General features: G+C 55.9%; 2 protein-coding genes across 5 annotated transcripts in view; one reads left to right on the top strand and one right to left on the bottom strand.

Moving 5' to 3' along the window:
• The first annotated feature begins 5,023 nt into the window (after positions 1-5,023).
• LOC133248314 (WASH complex subunit 1) lies at positions 5,024-20,851 on the top strand. The gene is made up of 11 exons (XM_061418247.1): positions 5,024-5,107; positions 7,956-8,109; positions 17,178-17,289; positions 17,497-17,643; positions 17,780-17,916; positions 18,119-18,254; positions 18,398-18,599; positions 18,693-18,857; positions 19,262-19,420; positions 20,234-20,302; positions 20,414-20,851. Exons 2-11 carry the CDS (start codon positions 7,961-7,963, stop codon positions 20,551-20,553), a joined length of 1,416 nt encoding a protein of 471 aa, XP_061274231.1. The 5' UTR covers positions 5,024-5,107; positions 7,956-7,960; the 3' UTR covers positions 20,554-20,851.
• DDX11 (DEAD/H-box helicase 11) overlaps positions 20,841-21,771 on the bottom strand; it is a 32,740-nt gene continuing 31,809 nt past the window's right edge. For all 4 annotated transcript variants that reach the window (XM_061418244.1, XM_061418243.1, XM_061418245.1 and 1 more), the window contains one exon: positions 20,841-21,742. In XM_061418244.1, the coding sequence (XP_061274228.1) occupies positions 21,713-21,742 (30 nt within the window). In that variant the 3' untranslated portion in view covers positions 20,841-21,712. The remainder of the gene's footprint in view (positions 21,743-21,771) is intronic.

The raw sequence follows: 21,771 nt of genomic DNA, 5'->3' as shown, positions 1-21,771 counted from the left end.
TCAGTGGCATTTAGTGCACACACAATGCTGTGAAACCCCTCCTTCTGTGTAGCTCTGAAACCTTTCATCACCCCCAATTAAAAACTTGTACCCATTAGGCAGGGCATCCCAGGTGGCTCAGTGGTAAAGAACCTACCTGCCAACACAAGAGACTCGGGTTCGATCCCTGGGTGGGGAAGCTCACCTGGGTGAGGGCATGGCAGCCCACTCCAGTATTCTTGCCTGGAGAATCCCATGCACAGAGGAGCCTGGTGGGTTATAGTACATAGGGTCGCAAAGAGTCGGACACGACTGAGCACACACGTACCCATTAAGAAGCCGTTTCACATTACCCCTTCCCCTCATTCTTGGAAACAACCAACCTGCATCGACTTTTCTGGATATTTTGTGTGAATAGAATTACATGATGGGTTCCCAGCGGCAGGTGGGGCCCCAGTGTCCACATATTAAGACGACACTCAGCTTTTCTTTATCCTCAGCATTATCACTACAGCTCAAGTGGCTGAGGTTAAATGTCTTTGCAATCCAGCTCCTAGGAAAACTTTGAAATGAAGTGTGGGCTAGCCAGTCGGTGGCAGATGAGGTAGAGGACTTGGATGAAGTGAGGGTAAGTAGTCTGGAGGGTGAGCCGGCTGCTCCGGGCGGGTGTGCTGTCTTGTAGCACTTTTGTGAGAAGACAGCTGGGTTTGATGTGTGGAGTATGTGGGCACATGTCTATGTACAGACAGACATCCCGAGCCCTTCGTGTCTGAACACACTTCACAGATCACAGAGCACTTAGACATCCTTTCTCTCCCGTGCTCAACCCTTAACCCCAGTTTACAAATGCAGCGGCCGAGACCCCATCAGTCCCTCTTTGATGTGTTCTGGATACCTTAAGCCAATCAGTTCAGCTCAGGTGGAGTGAGGGGGAAACAAGCTTGCAGGCTGTGTTAGTCAAAAACAAGATACCATAGAGTGGCTTAAACAGCTTAAATTTATTTTTCACAGTTCTGGAGGCTCCAAAGTCCGAGATCAAGGTACCGGCCGATTTGATTCCTGGAGAGAGCCCCTTTCCCTTTTGTCTGTGTCCTTACTGTTGCAGAGAGACAGAGTATCTCTTCTCATCAGGGCTGTCTCCCCTCATGAGAGCCCCACCCTCGTGACATTATCTGCCCTTAATTACCTCCTAAAGGCCCCAGCTCAAATGCTGTCACCTTGGGGGTTAGGTGTTAATGTGTTGGAAGGGGTGCACATTTGGTCTATAATACAAGTGCAAACCCATCTCTTTCCTATCATTGGTGGGAACAGTATGCTGCAGCCTGCAAACACTGGGGTCTACTCAGCAAAAAAGACATTTCATCCTAACTCTCTCCCAGGGAAGGATGCAGAGAGGGGTAGGGAAGGAGGACAAAATTCTGAGAGTAATCGGAAGACGGTAGAGAGAAATTTGTGCCAGATTTAGCAAAAAAAAAAACCAAAACACTTAATCCTGAATTTCAAATAAACAACAAATGATTTTTTTTTTTAATGTAAGTGTGACCCATGCTCGGTTTGGGACATACTTATATTAAAAATAAAAATAAAAAACTTTTTTTTTTCATCTGAAATTCAAATGACCTTGGCATCTTCTGTTTTCATCTGGCAACCCTAAAAGAGAGGGGACAAGAATTCTGAGGCAAGCCAACGGACCCCAGGAGGGACTATTACAGGATCTTTGCACTGATGCTGCTTTTATGTATTTAACTTTTTAAGTCTTTTAAACAACCATCTAGGCCTTTTTTCTTGTTGAAACAAAGACATATCATAAAATCTACCATTTTAACCATTTCTCAGTGTACAGTGCAGTGTCATTACATACATTCACCTCGTCGCGCAACCATCAGCAATATCCAGAACTCTGTCATCGTCACAAACCAACATGTGAAAGGAAACCAGAGCCGCACAGTCATTGAAATGGTAAAAGCAGATTTTTTGGGACTTGGCAACAGGGGAAAAGAGAGGTCATTAGAGACCCAAAACAGCAGGCAAGTGGGGACTTCTGGACAAACAGTAGGGTAGGGGATGGGGGTGGATGGAAATTTACTTAAGAGATCAGATCAGATCAGATCAGATCAGTCGCTCAGTCGTGTCCGACTCTTTGCGACCCCATGAATCCCAGCACGCCAGGCCTCCCTGTCCATCACCAACTCCCGGAGTTCACTCAGACTCACGTCCATCAAGTCAGTGATGCCATCCAGCCATCTCATCCTCTGTTGTCCCCTTCTCCTCCTGCCCCCAATCCCTCCCAGCATCAGAGTCTTTTCCAATGAGTCAACTCTTCGCATGAGGCGGCCAAAGTACTGGAGTTTCAGCTTTAGCATCATTCCTTCCAAATAAATCCCAGGGCTGATCTCCTTCAGAATGGACTGGTTGGATCTCCTTGCAGTCCAAGGGACTCTCAAGAGTCTTCTCCAACACCACAGTTCAAAAGCATCAATTCTTCAGCGCTAAGCCTTCTTCACAGTCCAACTCTCACATCCATACATGACCACAGGAAAAACCATAGCCTTGACTAGACAAACATTCGTTGGCAAAGTAATGTCTGTGCTTTTGAATATGCTATCTAGGTTGGTCATAACTTTCCTTCCAAGGAGTAAGCATCTTTTAATTTCATGGCTGCAGTCACCATCTGTAGTGATTTTGGAGCCCAGAAAAATAAAGTCTGACACTGTTTCCACTGTTTCCCCATCTATTTCCCATAAAGTGATGGGACCCGATGCCATGATCTTCATTTTCTGAATGTTGAGCTTTAAGCCAACTTTTTCACTCTCCTCTTTCACTTTCATCAAGAGGCTTTTGAGTTCCTCTTCACTTTCTGCCATAAGGGTGGTGTCATCTGCATATCTGAGGTTATTGGTATTTCTCCCGGCAACCTTGATTCCAGCTTGTGTTTCTTCCAGTCCAGCGTTTCTCATGATATACTCTGCATATAAGTTAAATAAACAGGGTGACAATATACAGCCTTGACAAACTCCTTTTCCTGTTTGGAACCAGTCTGTTGTTCCATGTGCAGTTCTAACTGTTGCTTCCTGACCTGCATACAAATTTCTCAAGAGGCAGATCAGGTGTTCTGGTATTCCCATCTGTTTCAGAATTTTCCACAGTTTATTGTGATCCACACAGTCAAAGGCTTTGGCATAGTCAATAAAGCAGAAATAGATGTTTTTCTGGAACTCTCTTGCTTTTTCCATGATCCAGCGGATATTGGCAATTTGATCTCTGGTTCCTCTGCCTTTTCTAAAACCAGCTTGAACATCAGGAAGTTCACGGTTCACATATTGCTGAAGCCTGGCTTGGAGAATTTTGAGCATTACTTTACTAGCATGTGAGATGAGTGCAATTGTGCGGTAGTTTGAGCATTCTTTGGCATTGCCTTTCTTTGGGATTGGAATGAAAACTGACCTTTTCCAGTCCTGTGGCCACTGCTGAGTTTTCCAAATTTGCTGGCATATTGAGTGCAGCACTTTCACAGCATCATCTTTCAGGATTTGAAAGAGCTCAACTGGAATTCCATCACCTCCACTAGCTTTGTTTGTAGTGATGCTTTCTAAGGCCCACTTGACTTCACATTCCAGGATGTCTGGCTCTAGGTCAGTGATCACACCATCGTGATTATCTGGGTCTTGAAGATCTTTTTTGTACAGTTCTTCTGTGTATTCTTGCCATCTCTTCTTAATATCTTCTGCTTCTGTTAGGTCCATACCATTTCTGTCCTTTATCGAGCTCATCTTTGCATGAAATGTTCCTTTGGTATCTCTGATTTTCTTGAAGAGATCCCTAGTCTTTCCCCTTCTGTTGTTTTTCTCTATTTCTTTGCATTGATCACTGAAGAAGGCTTTCTTATCTCTTCTTGCTATTCTTTGGAACTCTGCATTCAGATGTTTATATCTTTCCTTTTCTCCTTTGCTTTTCACTTCTCTTCTTTTCACAGCTGTTTGTAAGGCCTCCCCAGACAGCCATTTTGCTTTTTTGCATTTCTTTTTCATGGGAATGGTCTTGATCCCTGTCTCCTGTACAATGTCACGAACCTCATTCCATAGTTCATCAGGCACTCTATGTATCAGATCTAGGCCCTTAAATCTATTTCTCACTTCCACTGTATAATCATAAGGGATTTGATTTAGGTCATACCTGAATGGTCTAGTGGTTTTCCCTACTTTCTTCAATTTAAGTCTGAATTTGGCAATAAGGAGTTCATGGTCTGAGCCACAGTCAGCTCCTGGTCTTGTTTTTGCTGACTGTATAGAGCTTCTCCATCTTTGGCTGCAAAGAATATAATCAAGAGATAATTCTAGGTAATTCTAGACTAGGATTCTCGCTGCAGGCGGGCAGGTGAGGGGTGGGACATCACCTGGGGACAGGGATGGGGGGCAGGTGGCGGGTAAGGGAGGAAGGAATTTGGCCAGATAAGAGGGCGGAGGTTTCCGGCTAAATCGAGTGACAGGATTCTTGCTAAAACTGGGCTACGCAAGTGGAGGCCTAGTTGGGAAGAGGATTCAGAGGAGCCTGACTAAAGTGTAGTCCAGGACAGATGGTCAGGAGCTCTGAACCCATTAAACCATAACGCTTCCACCGCAACCACAGCTCTGGTTCTGTTTGAATCTGGCGGCTATGGGGCACTTCGCACAGCGTGGTCCTTCTGTGTCTGGCATTTACTATCTAAGGGAGGGCGGGCACTGGGCGGACTCTGGGGAGCTCGGCCCGCAGAGGCCAAGCCCAGAAAACACGGGCAGAGAAAGACACAATCAAGTGCATCACAGAGAAGTGGGTGGAGCGGGACCGGGGGGCGGGGGCCGCGCGGGGGCGGGGCCACGGGGGCGGGGCCGCGCGGCGAAGGGAGCGGCTGCGCGGGGAGAGGGGGCAGAGGGCACGGGGGCGGGGCTGCGTGGGGGTCGCGTCTGGCCGCCCGGCAAGGAGGTGCTGAGGGGACCGGCGGCTGCTGGGGGCCCAGACCCGCGGCGCATAGCCGGCGGAACTGACGGCTGGAGGCGGGGCCGGAGCTCCGGGCCGGGATCACCCAGGAGGCGGAGCGGGCGGCTGCGGGGGCCCGGCGCGTCGCGTCGCGGAAGCGGCGGGCGTAACGCAGGTGAGGGCGCAGGCCTGGCTGGGATGGCGGGACGGAGAGGGGGTGTTGGGGGCGGGTCGCCGAGGGGACGGACGGAGGCGGGAGCGGCCTCAGGGGACGCCGGCCGGGAGGCCCGGGCCGGGTGACTTCCGCCTCGGACGCCGACGGGCCGTGCGTCAGTCCGCTGGGTCCGGACTGGGCCTCCGTACGCGCCGTCGCCGCTCCCCCTTCCCCGACCCGGGGCCCCGGGGAACCCCGACCGGTTTGCGAGGAGGGCCCGGCTCCCGCCCCGCGGGCCTGCCCACCACTGGCCCGGCTCTCAGAACCCTCCCTTTGTGGCCGTCCCTCCCGGCCCCTGGTTGACCCCACACCGCTATAACCCTGCCTGGGTTCCTGCCCGCAGCTGGTGTCGGTATGCCAACACTTGCAAATTTATTGTAAAAGCAGAATTTGTGAGAGTCGATTTGCTGTATGTTCACTCTCCTTTGAGAATCCACAGTGTTCACCAAGATTCTCTAAGCCGTAGAGTCAAAGGTAGCGTCCGCCGTCAAGGAAAAAAATACTGTGCAAGAAACTACGAGTTACATGTGTGACTTTAAAAGGGAAGAGCGAAATTAACTTAGTAATACACTTTACTTAGCCCACTGTGTTTAAAGTATGGTCTTTTCAACGATGTCATCAGTATTTAAATTTTTAATGAGATATTTTCTTCGTTTTGGTAGGAAGTATGAAGTTCGGTGTGTATTTTACACTTCGACTCCATCTACATTCAGACGAGCATCGCTTATTTCAGGTGCTCAGGAGCCCTGTAGCTTGTGGCCCCTATACCGGATGGCAGATCTGAGGCTCCAATCGTACTCCTTGCCATCAGTGTTTTTCACAGTCTGGCCACTGTCTTTCTGCTCCTCCTCCAAGGATGGTTTTATCTTCCCTGCCCAAACCACTTGCCCTTCCCTGCACACCTTTGTTCAGCTGCCCCTTCTCCGTGGGATGCTCTCCCTGCCCTCTCTCCCAGGCCTGGTAGGGAGACACAGCTTCTGCCAAGAGCTTTTCCAGACTCCCTGACCCCACTTGCTCCTTCCTCATTGTCCCCTAGCACTGGGTTCACAGCTGGATTAGAGCATTAACACCTACTGTTTAATTGTTTTCCAGGCTGTCTTCACAGCTAGCATGGCGTCTTACTCTTCTCCGTTGTGGTCAGGACCAGTGCCTGATAGTTGATCAGATAGTTGTTAGACAGAATGAGTAAAAGCTCTGGACACCTGTACTCAGGCTCTGAGTTCTTTGACAGACTTGCCGTTTCCTTCCCGGGGGGCTTTGTGCCTGTTGCACCCCCTGGTGCGTGGACAGACACACATTAGGTGGGTGACTGACCATGAGAAGTGCATCTCAAGATGAGCACAGAAAGTACCTTCTTTCTGCCTTTTCCTCCCTCTGTCTTACAGGTGGGAAAACTGAGCTACTGAACTAAGCTGGGATGCCCAGCAGAGCTGCATCACTGCAAATGCAAAGAGGGGCAGGGGTGGGGGTGGTTTGGGATCAGTTGGCTCCACTTTGGTCACTTGATGATGGGAGGAGAGGTGGGGAGGTGAGGAGTTACTCCGAGAATCCTGACGAGGGTGCTAGGCAGGCTCAGGTGTAGGAAGCTGCGGTGTTCACCACTGGAGAAAGGCTTGGAGAGCAGACTGGTCATCTCAGACCAGGAAGAGTGCTGGCCTCGGAAGGGTAGGAGAGAACAAGCTGGGTGGAAGGAAGAGTGGGGGAAGCCAGCAAAGGGCGAGAAGGAGTAAGCTCCAGCATGGTGAGGATATTGGTGTGAAGCATTGAGCCTAACCACTTTTCAGAGGGCAGTGCCATTCTCAGTCTGTGGGATGAGAAGTGGAAAGAATCAGAGATTCAGAGAAGGCAAGCAACTTAACCCAGGTCACACAGGACTTGAAGCTCAAACAAAGCCTCCTAAACCCACCCTGGACTGACTTACCCAGCCCCACCCACACTTCTGTTGCAACCTAGGAGAGCAGGTCTGGGCCATGGTGCCAAGCTGATTAATGTCTTCTTCACGGTCTTCTACCGAGGGGCCATGATTAGGCCTATTTATAGGGGCTTGGTGCCTTAATATTCTGCCCGATGCCTCTCTTGCCAATCACATCAGTGCCGTCTGCAGTGATTGCTGCTTTGGTGGCACCAGGGAGCGGAGTTAATTAAAGCCAGTATAAATAGACTGACTCTGCCCTCCTCTTGCAGTTCGAAGGAAGGTTTTTCCTTCCCGTCCACCTCCCATGTGTCCTTCCTTCCTCTTGCCTCCCCCCACCCCACGCGCAGCTCTAATCTGGGAGAGCAGAAGCCGGACATCCCTGCCTCCCGCCATTGCCTGTCCTTTCTCGGGAGCTGGTCCCAGGGACCAGAAGAGGAAGAACCCAGAGTCCATATTTTCTGTGCTCTTGCAGAACCGGTGCCATTTGCTAGTACCCGGCAGTAGACACAGGCAATTCCCCACTGCCCTGCAGTCCATCCCTCTTTTTCACTCCGCAGCCACGGTTTCTTTATTGTTCATCCAGGCTTGGGAGGTTGAGGTGAGATGAGGTAGGGCAAGGGCACCTAGCCAGGTACCGTGCACCCACCTTGTGGCAGCCAGTCAGTGCCCTCTGATGCCTTGTGTCCGTCTCTGGTCCTTACAGTTTCCCTTGTTCACTCAACCAGCATTGGCAGAACAGCAGCTCCTGGGAGCCCCCCGACTGCCACCCAGGCTGAAGCCGTGCAGACCATTGGGATGGGGGGCTGCATGCATGCTCTTCTCCTGCACCTGGCCCTGTGCCGGGTGGGTGTGAGCAAGTATAGGGGGGTCCTGATGCTCCCTTCTCTCCCCCAGGCACCATGACCCCCACGGGGACCCAGCATTCCTTGGCCGGTCAGACCTATGCAGTGCCCCTCATTCAGCCAGACCTGCGGCGAGAGGAGGCCATCCAGCAGGTGGCGGATGCCCTGCAGTACCTCCAGAAGGTCTCCGGAGACATCTTCAGCAGGTGGGTGCTGCTCCCTGGCCCGGGCAGTCGTCTCGCCAGTCCCAAAGGCATCCTCTCGGAGCACCTCTGTGGTGACTCTCGGTCCTGAGGGGGACCCAGCTGGCTTCCCTGTGCCCAGGGGGCCAAGCTGGGTGCCCTGCTTAGAACTTTTTCTTGTAAGCGCTCACTGTTTACCATCCCGCTTAGCCCTGGGGTTCCCCATGCATCCGTGGGCCCTGGCGGTGGTATGACTCTCCCAACTGCTCTTCCCTTGCTAGGGTGCCCTGTTCCTTCGCCTGTTCTGCCAGTCAGCCCATGGTTGGTTATCCAGCATTTCTTGTGTGCAAGGCTCTGGGCCCTTTAATAAGGCAGCATCCTTGCCCAGCTGGAGGGTCCGCTCCAGCAGCAGAGACAGACTCTAAGTGATCAGTCGAGTGTTGGTTACAGTTGTGGTAAAGCCAGTCTCTACTGTCTTGCAACACCTAACATTTGTATCGCATTAACCGTGTGCCACCCTTGACCTGAGTGTGCTCACTCATTCAACACTCCGAACGTTTTTTTTTTTCAATATGTATTTATTTATTTGGCCGTGCTGGGTCTTAGTTGCGGCATGTGGGATCTAGCTCTCTGACCAGGGATCAAACTCAGACCCTCTGCACTGGGAGCACAGAGTCTTAGCCCGTGGACCACCAGAGAAGTCCCTCAACAACTTTTTGTTTGAGCGTCTGTTATTTCCACTTGTCGATGAGGAAACTGGGAGAAGGGTCAGGAGACTTGCCTGAGCGGTGGAACTAGGAGTCACACCCAGGTGTTGGAGCTCCAGGCTCTGGAATTACCCCATCTCTGTGATAAGAGGCCTGACTTGGTCTGCAGGGTCAGGGAAGACATTTGTGAGGAAAAGCCGGACTGGGGGAGGGGAGATATCGTGAGTGGGTAGGCTGGGGGGAAAACCTTCAAGAAAGGAGGAAGGGCATGAACTAAAGTGGAGAGGGGCCTGAGTGGAAGCCAGTGTGGCTGGAGCAAGGGGCTTCGTGAGGCTGGCAGGTGGCCTCGGTTCCTCAGTGATCCCGGGTGGGGAGTGGTGGCTGTTTGTACCCCTAGCGCTGATCCAGCTCAGCTCTCAGGCTCTTGTGATTTTTCATTCAGTGTTGGTTGAACGTGTGTGCGTGGTGTTTGCTGTTTTCTGCAAAGGTTCCCTAGTTTTGTCCTGTGTAAGGTCCTGTTTCTCTGGTCATGAGCAAACTAAGATGGGCTAGCGCTTCTCCCTGGATGCCCACGCTGTGCTTCCCCGGCTGGAGCATTTGACCGCCTGACTCAGGTCCCTGTCCTGGCCAAGTCTCCCCCACTGTCCCCTGCTTGTATCCCAGACCAGGGACCCCCACCACTGCAGCGTGCAGTCTCCTCCTCCACCAACTGGAACCCCACCTCTTCCCAGAAGCCTTCCCCAGTGGAGGCAGAAAATGGGGCCATTGTCTCCAGACAGAGAGTCCCAACGTTAGATCCACTTGACTCTAATGCCTCTGAGCTGCCTTCTAATGCACATGGCTGCCCCAGGCCCTGGAGAAGGCGATGGCACCCCACTCCAGTACTCTTGCCTGGAAAATCCCATGGAGGGAGGAGCCTGGAAGGCTGCAGTCCATGGGGTCGCTGAGGGTTGGACACGACTGAGCGACTTCACTTTCACTTTTCACTTTCGCGCATTGGAGAAGGAAATGGCAACCCACTCCAGTGTTCTTGCCTGGAGAATCCCAGGGACGGGGGAGCCTGTGGGCTGCCATCTCTGGGGTTGCACAGGGTCGGACACGACTGAAGCGACTTAGCAGCAGCAGCCCCAGGCCTCTCCAGGATGTGAATGTAACTGAGAGTGGGGCCTCATTAAGGGGGTTGACTCTGGAGCGGACTTCCTGGCTCCAGTCTGGCTTCCCCATTTGCTTGCTCTTAACCTCCCTATAAAGCCTCAACGTTCCCATCCATAGAATGGCAGTGATAATGGTGCCTTCCTCAGAGGATCATTGTTAAGATGAAATGAATTGAAATGTGTAAAGGAACCGAAGTGCCTGGTGTATAGTAAGCATCCAGTAAATGTTCTCTCTTGTTATCTGGTAACATCATCTCTGCTCATTTGCCGCCTATGCTAGCCCTCCATTACCTGTTGTCAATAGTTATAGAAAGTGTTAGGTGCTAAATATATCCAGGGTCACCTAAGCAAGAGGACACAGGCCTTTAAAAGCCACTAGTGCCAGAGTCCGGTCGCCCCGCACCTCGTGATGAAACAGTCCGTCAGAGATGCTTGTGTTTCCTCACCAGGACCATGACTGCGTGCCTGTCTGTCTGAGGGGAGCACTGGATTCTTAGCGTGCTTTCCATTCCTGTAGACATCTCCAGGTTCCTCTGCTCCTGGATGGGAGAAGCAGAGGGCAGGAAGGCCATGTCACATGGAGGGGTGGTGGGCTCGTTGAGGCCGAGGGCTGGCAGGGTGCTCCCCTAAACAGCTGACTTCCGGTGGCCCTGCCCCTCTCCCAGCAGGCGCCCGGCGTTCGGGACTGAGGGATACCGATGGTGCATGGCCATGTGGTCCCTGTGCTCAGGGGCTGCGTCATCTCAGGGGAGAGCCACCGGCTGAGCTGATTCTGAGCCGTGTAGCATGCACTGTGTGGGCACCTGGGGATCCAGAGGAGAGAGGAGCAAGACTTAGCAGCACATTTATCAGTTAGATTCCCCAAGCCAACTGAAGCAAAAGTAACCAGTCGGCAGAGCAGGCTTTGGAGCCGCAGGGCTCAGTGATGTCGTGAGGACCGGTTTGCTTTCATCCCCTCCCTGCTTGCTGCCTCTGGGTTGGCCCCACTCCCAGACAGGCCTTGCTCTGGCAAGGGGACCAGTGGGCCCACAGCTCAGGTCCAGCAGGAAAGAGCGCCTCCGCAGAAGCCCCAGCCTCACGGCGGTCCCAGAGCCATGGCTGGGGCAGCGTGGGGGTAACACAGCGGCTGGCCTAGCCCTTGGTCACATGCCTAATCCCCAGAACCTAGGGTTTAACCTGAAATGTGGGGACCAGGCCTGTGGGAGCAGTGGCATCCCCAGTGGAGGCTGGCTGTGATGAAATGAGGGAGCAGATGGTGAGAGGAACATGACCGCCTGCTCCCGGGTCAGGGAAGGCCTCCTGAAGGGGGGCCACATGGGGCAGGTTCTGCTGAGGGGTAGGGAATGCGGTCTGCATGGGACCTGGAAAGGGGCGCCAGGGGCTTGAGGCTGCCTGGGCGGCAGGGACCTGAGCACCCCAGCCCAGAAGCCACTGTCCCTGCGGTCCGCTCCTTCACTGCAGGATGGAGTGAAAGTCAGCCTCTGTGTTTGCGCCCCCCACCACCAAGCCCTTCTCATGTCCCCCCAACGCTGGGACGGTCCCTGGTGGGAGGAGTGGGTGAGGGGAGAGCTGGGCCACATCAGGGCTGTGAGGGCTTCTCCCAGCTGGACGGGGCTTTGAGCTTAAGCGCAGGGCTTTGGGAGCCTGGATGGGTTCTGAGCAGGAAGTGATGGGACAGAGAGCTGGGAGGGGTCATCAGGCAGCTGCACAGGGGCCAAGGAGGTGGCTGCGGTGCAGGGCAGGCGGGTAAGAGACACTTTAAAGGGAACGGTGATGGGACATGGTGACAGATTGGGAACGAGGTCCAAGGCGGGGAGGGGGAGGGGACGACAAGGAGTGGGGATGCCGAGCCCTGTCCCCCTATCCCCCAGCTGCCTACGAGCCTGAGGCTCTTCTGTCCTCATGGGCTTTTGCAGTGGGGATGTTACCCCAGCTTGGAATCGCTCCCCTTGAACGTACTCCTCTTGCAGAGAGGAGCCCCCTCGCCTCCCCTCCCCTCCCCTCCCCTCTGTTCAGGCCCAGGCCCAGCCCTTGGCCCCCCTGGAGCCCGTGCCCAGCTCTGCAGGCAGGTGAGCTCATCGGGTATTAGCATTCCGAGCCGGGTCCTTCTCCCGCTCTGCTCTGCCGCAGCCAAGTCTACAGAGCTGGAGAGAATGACAAGGACCTTGCAGGCGCCCGGACCGCTCCTCACAGCCCCTCCCCAGCCTCTTCTCCTGCCTAGCAGACCTCCCGCCCTCACCTGCCCCTCGTCACCTGGGAGATGCCAGCCCCAAAATAGCTACCCAGAGACGTCACCTGCTCCACATGACTTAGATGACGTGCAGAGGGGCTGCAGGAGGAGTGCAGTGGACTGTGTGAACGGCGGGTTTCGAGACGGCCCTTCTGGCGGCCCCAGCCTGACCACTTGCCCTCTGCAGAGCTTTTCCCTTGTCTTTTCTTCCTTCCCCCCACCACCTCCCCTCCCCTCTCTTCCTCCTCACTTCCTCCATCCTCTCCCCTTCCTCCATGCTCCCCTCCTCCCCCCAATTGGCACCTGGTGCCTCCTAGGGTTAGGAGGCCTCAATCAGCCGCCTGCATAATTAGCAGATCGCTCTTAATTACCCCAGCTAGTGGAGAAGATCCAGGGGAAAGCAAGAGCTGCTCAGAGGGCTGATGGCGGAGTGCTGGGGAGGGGAGGGAAGTGGCAGTTAGGGCTGGGGGTCTTCCCCCGCCCCCCACCAGCAGCTGACTGGTATGATGCTGGGAGCATCAGCAGCCCCAAGGGAGCCCTGGGCCTGCCTGGCTCCATAGGCGATCTCCACAGAGGGTTGTGGGGATCAGCTTCAGCTTCGGAGGTGATGGGACAGGCAGCCCAGGCGCTGTCCTGGCCCCCTGGGGGCCTCGTTGACCTTGATCGCCTCACGCCCCAGGCCCTGGCAGAGGAACTCTCTGCCCTCCACGGTGCTCCCTTGCAGTGTGCCGTGTCCTTGTCTGGAGTCTGGAATGTTCTTCTCCGGGTCTACTCAGCACTGCCTGGGGCCCCTCACCCCACCCAGTCTGTGGGTGGTCCAGGCAGGTGTTGACCATGTTCTGGGGACTTGTTGGCTTGTCTGGGTCATGAGACACACATCACTGACTTTGACCTTTGCGGCAGCTCTCCGATGTAGAAGTTACTAGCTTTGCTTCTCATCTGAAGAAGGTGGGACATGGACCAGTTAAGTGACCTGCCCACGGCCATACTGCTCCTGTCCCCAGGGCTTGGGGACATGGCAGCTGTCTGTCTCCTTGGAAACAGGCGTGTGTTGCCTGATTTCTCTCTGCCCCAGGCTCTGAGCAGACCCGCTGAGCCTGCCCCTCCCTGCTGGGGTCCTGGTGACACTGTGCGGACGAAGCTGCAGGCATGAGCCTGGAAGCTGAGCCGTGGGGTCTAGATGAGGAACAAACAAGCCACCCTCTTGGCACCGTCTTGTTCACAGTGGATGTTGCTGATCAGTCCTGGCTCTCGGGCCCCACCCCATGTGCCCCCGCAGGCCTTCCTTCCCAACACTGCCTTCCAGCCTGTCCCTGCCATCAGGAGAGATGACCCGCCAGCTGAAACCTCTTCTCTCACCCTTGGTCTGAGACTGGGCTGCCTGAGGCCTTTGCAACAAGCAGGACATTACTTAGATAAGAATAGAACTCTGGGAATTTCATCTTCCGTCCTGTCCCTCACAGGAGTCCACCCCGGAGCACCCTGACAGTGGGCATCCGGCTGGAGTCTGATGGCTTCCCAGGCCAGACAGTGGTTTACGAGGACGTTCTCCTCTGTAGCACTGAGGTCTGCATCCGCGTCACACACGCTGCTCCTCCCCCCGCCACGGACTCTGATGCACCCACTCTCTGCAGTGACAATTGCTTTCCCACCTGACAGCACTGGCGGTCTTCTGGTATCGGAAGGGAGTTACATTCTCAGTCATCTCATCTTTACGGGGATGCTTTCCTCTGCAGCACTGAGGTCTGCGTCCATGTCACACCCACTGCCACCGCCACTGCGGACTCTGATGCACCCACTCTCTGCAGTGACAATTGCTTTCCCACCTGACAGCACTTGAGGTCTTCTGCTATCTGAAGGGAGTTACATTCTCAAAGTCATCTCATCTTTAGACCGAATGTCCTTCACTTACCTTGTATGACGTGAGCTTCTCACTGCTCACCTTGCTCCTCACCCTCCTCTGGACGTTCGTTACCTCGTCACGTCTTACCTAGCTGCTGTGTTCCAGGTCAGGCGCTGTCCCAGGTGCTAGTGATGCAACCGTGACTCAGGCAGAGCCTGTAGCCCGGAAGGGAATTCAGGGTCCTTTTAACGTGTGGACCTGGTTTGAAGGGGACACGGCTGTGGGTGAGTGGGATGTCCAGGAGATGAGCTCATGAATCCAGGGCTCTGCTTCTTCTGCCGTGCCTCCAAGAGAGTGGACGTCCTGTTTGTTGAAAGAAGGTGGGAAAGGAACATGGTGCCGTGTGCTCCACGCACTCACTTCCTTAGTCCAGGTTGCCATTAGCGCCTAGGTGACCAAAGTCGTCAGGTCCTCCTTCACCTGAACTCCTGCTCAACCTCTATCCGCTGCGTTTGTGCACTTGGCTTTTTAAGCCTGAGTGCTGAGCTTCATAGTCATTCTGTATCAGTGTCACCTTTCCTGGCCTTTCAGCTCACGTGGGTCTTGATTCCGCCATGCAGACCTTTTGGGGGCCTTCTCACTGGATACCCCAGCTTCCTCATCAAGCACTAGGTGAGCTGTGCGAGGCCCTTCCAGAGACCTTTGTTCACGACTGAAATCAGCCCACGGTGCCTTCCAGGTGCTGCTGTTCCCTGGCTCGCTCTGATTTTTCCTATGTGTGCTCTTCTCCAGCCCCCAGCTCCATCTCGTCCACAGGATTTTGTGAGAAGCCATCAGCATCCTTGCTGACTCAGGCTGTACTGTGTAAGGTTTTTTCCCTCATACACCAGGCTAATAACCCTGTCAGAAAACGCTGTAAATTTAGAACAGTGCTGGCCCCGGGGATCCACCTCTTCCATTTCAGATTTCTCAGGACCCTGTATTTAATAATCCATTCCAGAAATTTGCCAGGGCTCACTGTTAAGCTTGATGTCTGCAACTGTGAGAAATCAGACAGAGAGCAGGCTCTGTCTGTGTCCAGTTCTGACGTCCACCCTCTATGCCGCCGTTACGTTAAGTGTGAGGTTGCTTCATCCCCCAGCAGCATGGGGCTGAGCTGGGAACTAGAGGAGATGGCCTGTGTGCAAGTAGAGAACCCGTCCTCCCTGCCAGAAAGTGGGCCCAGACAGGTCACTGGTTCCATATCTCCTGGAAGGAAGCTGTGCCTTTTGTTCTGGTATGCGTTGCTGCCCCACTCAGACCAGCCTGTCAAGGAAAACTAAGCTGGTTTGGGTACATGCTTGGAGCCCATCCTATGTGTCCCCAAGCCCCTGCACACGAGCGGCCACAGGAGTAATCAAGGAGACTTCATCGGGGTGGAGACCCTGGGCTTGTGAAACTGGCTGATGAGGGCTGGTAAAAAGTCCTTGAGTTCCCTCGCCACGTGGTCACTGACCAGAGACCGCGGGCCCTTCTGCCATCCACCAGCTGTGGCCGTGGTCAGGGGCTGGTGTTCCTGGAGGTAGGGGGGCTCTTGGGCAGAGGGCACCCTGGTGGGGTGGGCTGGGGCTCCTGGGAAGTGAGAAGAACCTTGTGCTGCTGAATAGTGAAAGTGAGGTGCGTGTGCATTTACCTTGGGGCATGTGGTGTTGGCCATTCAGTGACCACAGAGGAGCCCTTCAGGTGCCCGGCACAGTGCCACGTGCTGGGAACACAGCAGAGAACAGAGCCCCAAGTGTAGGAGCCCCCAGGCAGGAGACACGTGGCGACAGGTGGTTCTTGTTCAGTTGCTAAGTCATGTCCAATCTTTGCGACCTCATGAACTACAGTATGCCAGGCTTCCCTGTCCTTCACTACCTCCCCGAGTTTGCGCAAACTCACATCCATGGAGTCACTGATGCCATCCAGCCATCTCATCCTCTGTCACCCCCTTCTCCCCTTGCCCTCAGTCTTTCCCAGCAACAGGGTCTTTTCCAGTGCATTGGCTCTTCGCATCAGTTCAACATTGACTTCTTTTAGGATTGACTGGTTTGATCTCCTTGCAGTCCAAGGGACTCTCAAAGGTCTTCTCCAGCACCACAGTTGGAAAGCATTAATTCTTTGGTGCTCAGCCTTTATGGTCCAGCTCTCACATCCCTGCATGACTACTGGAAAAACCATAGCTTTGACTCTGCAGACCTTTGTTGGCAAAATGATGTCTCTGTGATGGTGACAGGTGGCAGTGTGTAACAATAGAGCCTGCTAGGGGTTGGAAGGTGACAGTGAGTTTTAAACTCTGTCTCCGGGAGGCTTTGGCCAGGGGCTGAGTGGAGTGAAGGACCAGCCGTGTGGGGAGACGGCTGGGCCGTATGACAAGGCAGCGTTGGGCATATTCAGGAACTAAAAGGGTACCCTGTTGCCGGAGCCCGCTAATCCTGGCAAGGGGAGGGACAGCCCTTTGGCAGCCCACCCACAGCTGTGAGAACCTCAATGGGGACTAGGGTTTACCCAGAGCCGCCTGCCCTGAGTCAGGCGGTTCCTTATGGACAGCTCTGGGACTGGAATCAGGGCCAGTCTGGCCTGTTGCTCAGCCTCGCTAAGCTCTAATTTCCTCCATGTCAGTCATGAAGATTCTGTCTCTGCTCACCTGGGCCTGAGAATGAAAGCCCTGGTGGGTGGGCACTATATCCTTTCAGGTGGCACGTACAGGTGCCAGCTTGGTGCCAGGGTGATTGCCTGTCCCTGCCCAGAGCTCCAGGGAACAGAATATAGTCTGTTCCCAGACCGTTCAGATTGGATGGTCCTGATCGAGGTCACTTGGGCAGTTCCAGGATCAGCCCTGACAAGCAGGATATTGCTGTTTTAAGAGCCCTTACCTGAGGGCTTCCCTAGCGGTCCAGGGGTTAAGACTGTGTTTGCACTGCAGGGGCATGGGTTCAATCCCTGGTCGGGTACTAAGATCCTGCATGTTGTGGGGCGTGGCCAAAACACAAAATTCATGCACAAGCCCTTACCCGAGTCCTCGTTCGCCTGTTTGCTGTTGGAAACAGAAGGGGGGCCAGAGGCTGCAGGGGCTTGGGGAGGAGCCTCCAGCCCTGGTTATTAGTTTTTGTTTTGCCTTTTTTTTTTTTTGGTGGCAGGATCTCCCAGCGAGTAGAGCTCAGCCGGAGTCAGCTGCAGGCCATCGGGGAGAGGGTGTCCTTGGCCCAGGCCAAGATCGAGAAGATCAAGGGCAGCAAGAAAGCCATCAAGGTAGCAAGCGTGTAGCTCTGTTCTCTGGCTGGTTGGTGGTCCCCAAAGTCCTCTTCTTTCCCCTCTCCCCATGCCTCTGAAGCTGCCGGGTCCCTGCTTCCGCTACCCCTCAGGTTTCCTCCTGCCCACAATCCCTCCACCCCAAACCCAGGATGGCTGGAGCTTCTCAGGCCCCAGCAGGAGTGACCAGACACCCTGTGTCCACAGGTGTTCTCCAGCGCCAAGTACCCTGCCCCTGAGCGCCTGCAGGAGTATGGCTCCATCTTCATGGGGGCCCAGGACCCCGGCCTGCAGAGGCGTCCCCGCCACAGGATCCAGAGCAAGCACCGCCCCCTGGACGAGCGGGCCCTGCAGGTCTACGGGGGTGCCCTGCACCCTGGGGGGAACTGAGGCCCCAGAGGATTCTGACTGCTGGGGGAGTGGGGGGAGCACTTTGGCCTGGAGCCGAAACTTGTCTCCCTCAGTCAATTCCCATCTCCCCACACCCCAGGAGAAGCTGAAATTCTTCCCCGTGTGTGTGAACACCAAGCTGGAGCCTGAAGACGAGGCTGAGGAAGGGCTGGGCGGGCTCCCCAGCAACATCAGCTCTGTCAGCTCCCTGCTGCTCTTCAACACCACCGAGAACCTGTGAGTGGGGGCGGGGGGGCGGGGGACCGGGGGGTCTCCAGGCTCGGGTGCAGCAGAAGTCTATGGCCCGGGAACCAGGAAGCTCGTAAGGCCTGGGAGGCCATAATCCTGACTTGAGCTGTGGCCCTAGCGATGTGAGAAGGGTGGTCCAGCCCGAGGGCCGAGCACAGGCGCTGCATCCCCTGCCCTCTGCCTTCTCCAGGTACAAGAAGTACGTCTTCCTGGACCCCCTGGCCGGTGCCGTCACCAAGACCCACGTGATGCTGGGGGCCGAGACAGGGGAGAAGCTGTTCGATGCCCCTTTGTCCATCAGCAGGAGAGAGCAGCTGGAGCGGCAGGTGGACGGAGACAATGCCTGGGTGTGGGGGAGGTGTGGCCCCCCAGTGTTGTCTGGACCAGGGGTCTGATGAGCCCCCTACCCGCCCAGCTGTGCTTGGGGGCCTGGGAACCTCCAAGGTTCCTCACCCTCCCAAACCCACAGGTCCCAGAGAACTACTTCTACGTGCCCGACCTGGGCCAGGTGCCGGACATCGACGTACCGTCCTACCTGCCTGACCTGCCAGGCGTGGCCGACGACCTCATGTACAGCGCGGATCTGGGCCCTGGCATCGCCCCCTCTGCCCCTGGCGCCATTCCCGAGCTGCCCACCTTCCACACGGAGGTGGCCCAGCCCTTCAAGCCAGGTGGGCCAAGAGCTGGGGACGGACTGGGGTGGGTGCTGCCCTGCTTAGCCTCTTGCCTCCTAAGGTACCTGACACTCTCGATTTCTGTCCCAGACCTCGAGGATGGGGTGCTGACGGCACGCCCACCGCCCCCGCCACCTCCACCGCCTCCCCCAGCTCCAGCCGTGCTGATGAGTGTCCCCCCACCTCCGCCCCCGCCACAGGCCCCGCCAGGACAGCCCGCCAGGGGGGACGACAGCGGGGGTGCATCCCCTTCAGGTAGGGGCAGTCCTGGGGCGTGTGGGTGGGGGAGGGGCGCCTCCAACTTCTGGATCCCTGGAGGGGTTTCTGTAGCTTAAGTGGTCATCAATTCTAGATTTTCAGAATAGTTCTGATTTCAAAATCACATTTTCCCAAGTTCATAAAGTAGTGGTTCCGAACGGTATCTGTGGGGCCCTGAAATTCTAACCTTCCGGGTAGAGGGAGCCTGGACCCCCATTCCCCTTGAACCAGTGACAGGGCTGCTAGTAACCATGGAAAATACAGCGAGAGTCCCCGCGTGTGAAGACACACCCTTCAGTGGTGTGTCCCCCAGGCTACCTCGGCACCTACCCTGGGTGGTGCTGGCCCACAGCCTGGCTCCACCCCAGCAGCCTTTCTTCTTCGCACCTTCCACCCTTCAGCCCCGGTCCAGGGAGCGCCCAAGGAAGTGGTTGACCCCTCCAGTGGCCGGGCCACTCTGCTAGAGTCCATCCGCCAGGCCGGGGGCATCGGCAAGGCCAAGCTCCGCAGTGTCAAGGAGCGCAAGCTGGAGAAGAAGAAGCAGAAGGAGCAGGAGCAAGGTGAGTCTGGACTCGCTGCAGGAGGGCGCTCTGCCCGCGTCTCCAGGGGCCGTGCAGGCTGCCCCGGCGTGTGTGGGCCCCTCCTGCCCGGTGGTGGAGCCTGCTTAGACTCGGCCAGTTGTCCAAGGAAACAGGGACTAGGGATATTTTTAGAGACGGGGACCTGGCTGTGTCCCACTTCTCGAGGCCCCTTGAGGCTCCAGGCTACGTCAGCTGTGCATCCAGTGCTGACAGATGCCACGTCTGGGCCCAAAGCAGCCGTGCTCTGGGATCCCAGCCCTGAGTCATCCCTGCTGTGCTTCTGAGCACCGGACGGGGACCCCGGGCAGGCTCCTCTGTCCAGCGCTGCTCCCTGTGCCCGTCTCAGGACAGTGGTGACTCTGCTCCCTGTGCCTGTCTCAGGGCGGCAGCAACTCAGCTCTGTGCCCGTCTCAGGGTGGCGGCAACTCAGCTCTGTGCCTGTCTCAGGGCGGCGGCAACTCCACTCCCTGTGTTCGTCTCAGGGAGGTGGTGACTCTGCTCCCTGTGCCCGTCTCAGGGCGGCAGCAACTCTGCTCTGTGCCCATCTCAGGGCCGTGGCGACTCCGCTCCCTGTGCCTGACTCAGAGCGGTGGCGACTCCGTTACTCAGTGGTCACCTGCTTCCCTAGTATCACTGACCAGTGCTCCAGGAGCTGTGGTGACCTGGTGGCTGTGGAGGGGCCAGGGTTTTGACAGTGCAGAGGACCCCAGGATTGAGCCCCGGGGTGTCACATGGGCTGGACTGAGCCCACCCCGTGTGCCTTCACCTTGTCCCCATGCTTGCCCACTGCAGTGAGAGCCACCAGCCAGGGCGGGGACCTGATGTCGGACCTTTTCAACAAGCTGGCCATGAGGCGCAAAGGTAGGAAGCAGGACCCCGGTGCCGCCTCCTTCCTCACGGTTTTCAGGTCTCTAGGGCCTGGGTGGCCTGGTGCCCCAGACCAGCTCCTCACTCCAGTGTCTGCCCTCCCAGGCATCTCCGGGAAAGGACCTGGATCCGGGGCCAGCGAGGGGCCAGGGGGAGCCTTCGCCCGGATGTCAGACTCCATCCCGCCCCTGCCTCCCCCACAACAGCCCCCGGGCGAGGAAGATGAGGATGACTGGGAGTCCTAGGGCTGGGCTTACCCTCCCCCAGGTCCCTGGGTGCACCACACCCCCGTGCACAACAGCTGAACCGGCTCCTTGGGGGACAGGGTCATGGAGGACTCTCCAGCTCTCTTGCTGGGATCTTCAAGGAGCAAGGAGGTTGCTTTCGGAGGCCAAACTGGGGAGAGGGGGAGGCATAGTGGTGGGGGGTGACCTCTGCCTTTGCTCCAGCCCCCTTCACCAGCGTGTGCCCCTCCTCCCTAGAGAGACTGCGGTAAAACAGTACATGAATCAATAAAGAAGTGATGCAAGACGCGAGCCTAAACCAGCAGTGCACTTTTAATTAAGGAGCCCTAGCTGTGCAGACGCCCCTTGGAGCTGGGGCCTAGGTGGCGGGGGGGGGGTGTTGCACGGAGGGAGGGCTGTTTCCACACAGGCAAGTGTCTCCCTGATGGACACGGGGTCTCTAAAAATAGCCATGCTGAGAGCCTAATGGCCCTCGGCATAATCGCTGATGTCAGGGGAGGTGGTGTCTTGGCGTCTGCTCCGTGGCTGAGCGGGAGGCCCTGGAGCCAGGCCAGGAGGAGGATCCTGCTGGCAGGGCCAGGGGCAGGTGAGGGCCAGCAGTGTGGGAGGAAGTGAAGCTGGGAGGTTGGGGAGCAGTTTAAGGACTTAGAGAAACGGTGGCTGAGGGGACCGGAAGCTGGGGCAGAACGGCCCTGCAGACACCAGGAGGTGGGGATGGATAACATTCTGAGTTTCCGAGGGTGAAAGGTCTGGGACAGCTATTTCAGTGAGAAAGGGAGAGGCTGGAAGAGCCATCTCACCTTTGAGAATGTGGATTCTGCGAAACAGGCCAGGGCAGGGTGGCTGCAGCCTCCACAGCCGCTCACAGACCAGCCAGGAATCAGCGGGCCCATGAGCAGAAGACAGACTCCATCCAGGCAGGGCAGCTGCCCGGGGGTGAGCCCAGGAATGGTGGGGTCACTGTTTCTTCGGGGTCAGCCTCGTTGTCTCCTGCTGGCTGGTCCACCTATTCCTGCATCCTGGCAGCCCACTGAGTCCCAAAGGGGCTCCCACAGCAGTCCCTTCTCAGGCAGGATCCCTGCAGACCAAGCTCATGATGAAGTTGCCCATGGGCAGGTAAAGGGAGGGCCTGGCGACCAGGCAGCGGTGTGACCACCAGTCAGCAAAGGCCAGCTTTCTCTCGATGGAACTGCAGAGAGGGAAAGACCATGACACCAG

Source organism: Bos javanicus, chromosome 5, assembly GCF_032452875.1.
Source record: "Bos javanicus breed banteng chromosome 5, ARS-OSU_banteng_1.0, whole genome shotgun sequence".
NCBI classification, from domain to species: domain Eukaryota; kingdom Metazoa; phylum Chordata; class Mammalia; order Artiodactyla; family Bovidae; genus Bos; species Bos javanicus.
Note: the sequence above shows the minus strand (reverse complement) of the source record. Positions and strands in the feature narration are given on the sequence as shown.